The sequence below is a fragment of the Hylobates moloch genome, unplaced genomic scaffold (assembly GCF_009828535.3).
Source record: "Hylobates moloch isolate HMO894 unplaced genomic scaffold, HMol_V3 SCAFFOLD_15, whole genome shotgun sequence".
NCBI lineage: Eukaryota > Metazoa > Chordata > Mammalia > Primates > Hylobatidae > Hylobates > Hylobates moloch.
In genome coordinates, this window is record NW_026652290.1 from 27,434,305 (window position 1) to 27,436,353 (window position 2,049).

General features: G+C 62.6%; 1 protein-coding gene across 1 annotated transcript; it reads left to right on the forward strand.

Annotated features, from left to right (window-relative positions):
• The first annotated feature begins 737 nt into the window (after positions 1 to 737).
• TMSB10 (thymosin beta 10) lies at positions 738 to 1,837 on the forward strand. The gene is made up of 3 exons (XM_032177310.2): positions 738 to 880; positions 1,165 to 1,279; positions 1,552 to 1,837. The coding sequence occupies exons 2-3, from the start codon at positions 1,180 to 1,182 to the stop codon at positions 1,584 to 1,586; spliced, it is 135 nt and encodes a 44-aa protein (XP_032033201.1). The 5' UTR covers positions 738 to 880; positions 1,165 to 1,179; the 3' UTR covers positions 1,587 to 1,837.
• Positions 1,838 to 2,049: the final 212 nt, after the last annotated feature.

Consider the following 2,049-nt stretch of genomic DNA (forward strand, 5'->3'; position numbering starts at 1 on the left):
ATACAGTGTTTCTAGGAGCTCGGCGAGAAAAGGAACACTGCAAGCCTTCTCGGGACGCCCGTTCCCACCACAGCCCTTCACACAATGCGTCTAACAGCATTTAAGGAACACCCGCCACGCCAACGATCCTGCTGGAACCGCCCAGTTCAGGGAACAGGGGACGACTGACCAGAAGGCAACCGCCCCCAACCTGAGCAAAGAGCGCTGGAAACCTCTTCCCCCCTCCCCCTACCACCCCCCGCCCCCCGCTCCACTACAGGACCCTCGGCTCGACTTCTTTTAGTGCAGGACCACCTTAGGACTCAGCCTCCCTAAGGAGAGGAAAAGTGGGGGAGGGAAGGGGACTCTGTAGAAGCAAAAGCAAGAGGCATGGGGGCGACTGGGGTGGGGCGTCTCCTAGAGCGAGGATTGCTGCAGAGTGCGCGTGCACGCCCGCACATCCACACCCACGGCAACACATCATATCTGCACACGCACAAAACCACACACCCTCCCACGCCGGTCCCATATCCTTTCTGCGGGGTGAGCAGCAGATTCCCGGAAAGGGGGAAATGTGGCCGCAAAAGCAAAGCCGGGGACCTGGCGCCCACTCTGGCGGCGACTACAGCCCCCACGCTGGGCACACTGCGAGCTGGGGGTGCCGGGCGCGGGAGAAGCCGCGCCCAGCCGGGCTGGCAACCCAGCGGAGGGCGCGGCAGGGCGAGGAGCAGCCCGCGCTGCTCCCGCCCCTCGGGTGCCAGCACCGCCCCTGCTGCGGCGGGTAAGGGGCGGGGCGGGGCGCAGCGTATATAAGGCTAGGGGCGGGCGCCGCTCTTTTGTCTCCTGCTGCAGCAACGCGAGTGGGAGCACCAGGATCCCGGGCTCGGAACGAGACTGCACGGTGAGTGCGGCGCCGGGGCTGGGGGCCCACCCAGGGTGTGGTCGGATCCGGTGCACCGGGCGGGCGCGCCGCAACCGCGACAGGCGCCCTTCTCGGACCGGACGCAGGGGCCGGCGACCACGCCCTGGGACGGAGAAGAGGGGTGCGGGACGCGCCCAGATCCTCGGCCTTGGGGCTGCTCGGCACGCCTTGGCGCCAGTGCCACGTCGAGAGGCGTCGGCGGGGAGCGCGGAAGGGGACGCTGGCCTCCAGGCCCAGGTCAAGCGCCTTCGTTTGCCCACTAGGATTGTTTTAAGAAAATGGCAGACAAACCAGACATGGGGGAAATCGCCAGCTTCGATAAGGCCAAGCTGAAGAAAACGGAGACGCAGGAGAAGAACACCCTGCCGACCAAAGAGAGTGAGTGTGGCTCGGTCTCCCGCGCCCCAGCCTAGCCCCTCACCCTGCTCTTCCTTGCAAACCCACTCCTCCATCCCCCCACCCCCCCGTTGTCCCGGGTCTGGGCGGCCCCGGCCACTCTTTCAGTTTCACAAAGCGCCTTGTCTCTCCCCAGCCCCAAGCTTCCTTCTAAATCCCCACACCTCGTGGGTGCCTCGCCCACACTGGGAAGCACCTCGGTTGCGGGTGGGGGTTGCAGCTCACCTCCAGCGCCTGCTTCCCGCTCTCCACAGCCATTGAGCAGGAGAAGCGGAGTGAAATTTCCTAAGATCCTGGAGGATTTCCTACCCCCGTCATCTTCGAGACCCCAGTCGTGATGTGGAGGAAGAGCCACCCGCAAGATGGACACGAGCCACAAGCTGCACTGTGAACCTGGGCACTCCGCGCCAATGCCACCGGCCTGTGGGTCTCTGAAGGGACCCCCCCCAATCGGACTGCCAAATTCTCCGGTTTGCCCCGGGATATTATAGAAAATTATTTGTATGAATAATGAAAATAAAACACACCTCGTGGCATGGCTGGCGTGGTCTGAGTCTCTTAGTTGAGTATGCGTGGGCAGTGCCACTGCAGCAAAGCCCCTCGATGGAGTAGAGTTCCTGCCGCAAAGGGGAGGAGGTGGGTCACAGAATGGGCTGAGTCGGAGGGAGTTTTTAATTTTGGCTTTACCTGCTCCGTAAGATTTCATGGCTTGTTAGCCACTTAACTCTTGCTCGTAAGCAATCTGTGTAAAA

Excerpts from the sequence above, each read along its gene's own strand:
- TMSB10 (XM_032177310.2), top strand. The coding sequence starts at position 1,180 with ATGGCAGACAAACCAGACATGGGGGAAATCGCCAGCTTCGATAAGGCC. Across the intron at positions 1,280-1,551 it reads CACCCTGCCGACCAAAGAGA|CCATTGAGCAGGAGAAGCGG; the intron begins GTGAGTGTGGCT and ends CGCTCTCCACAG.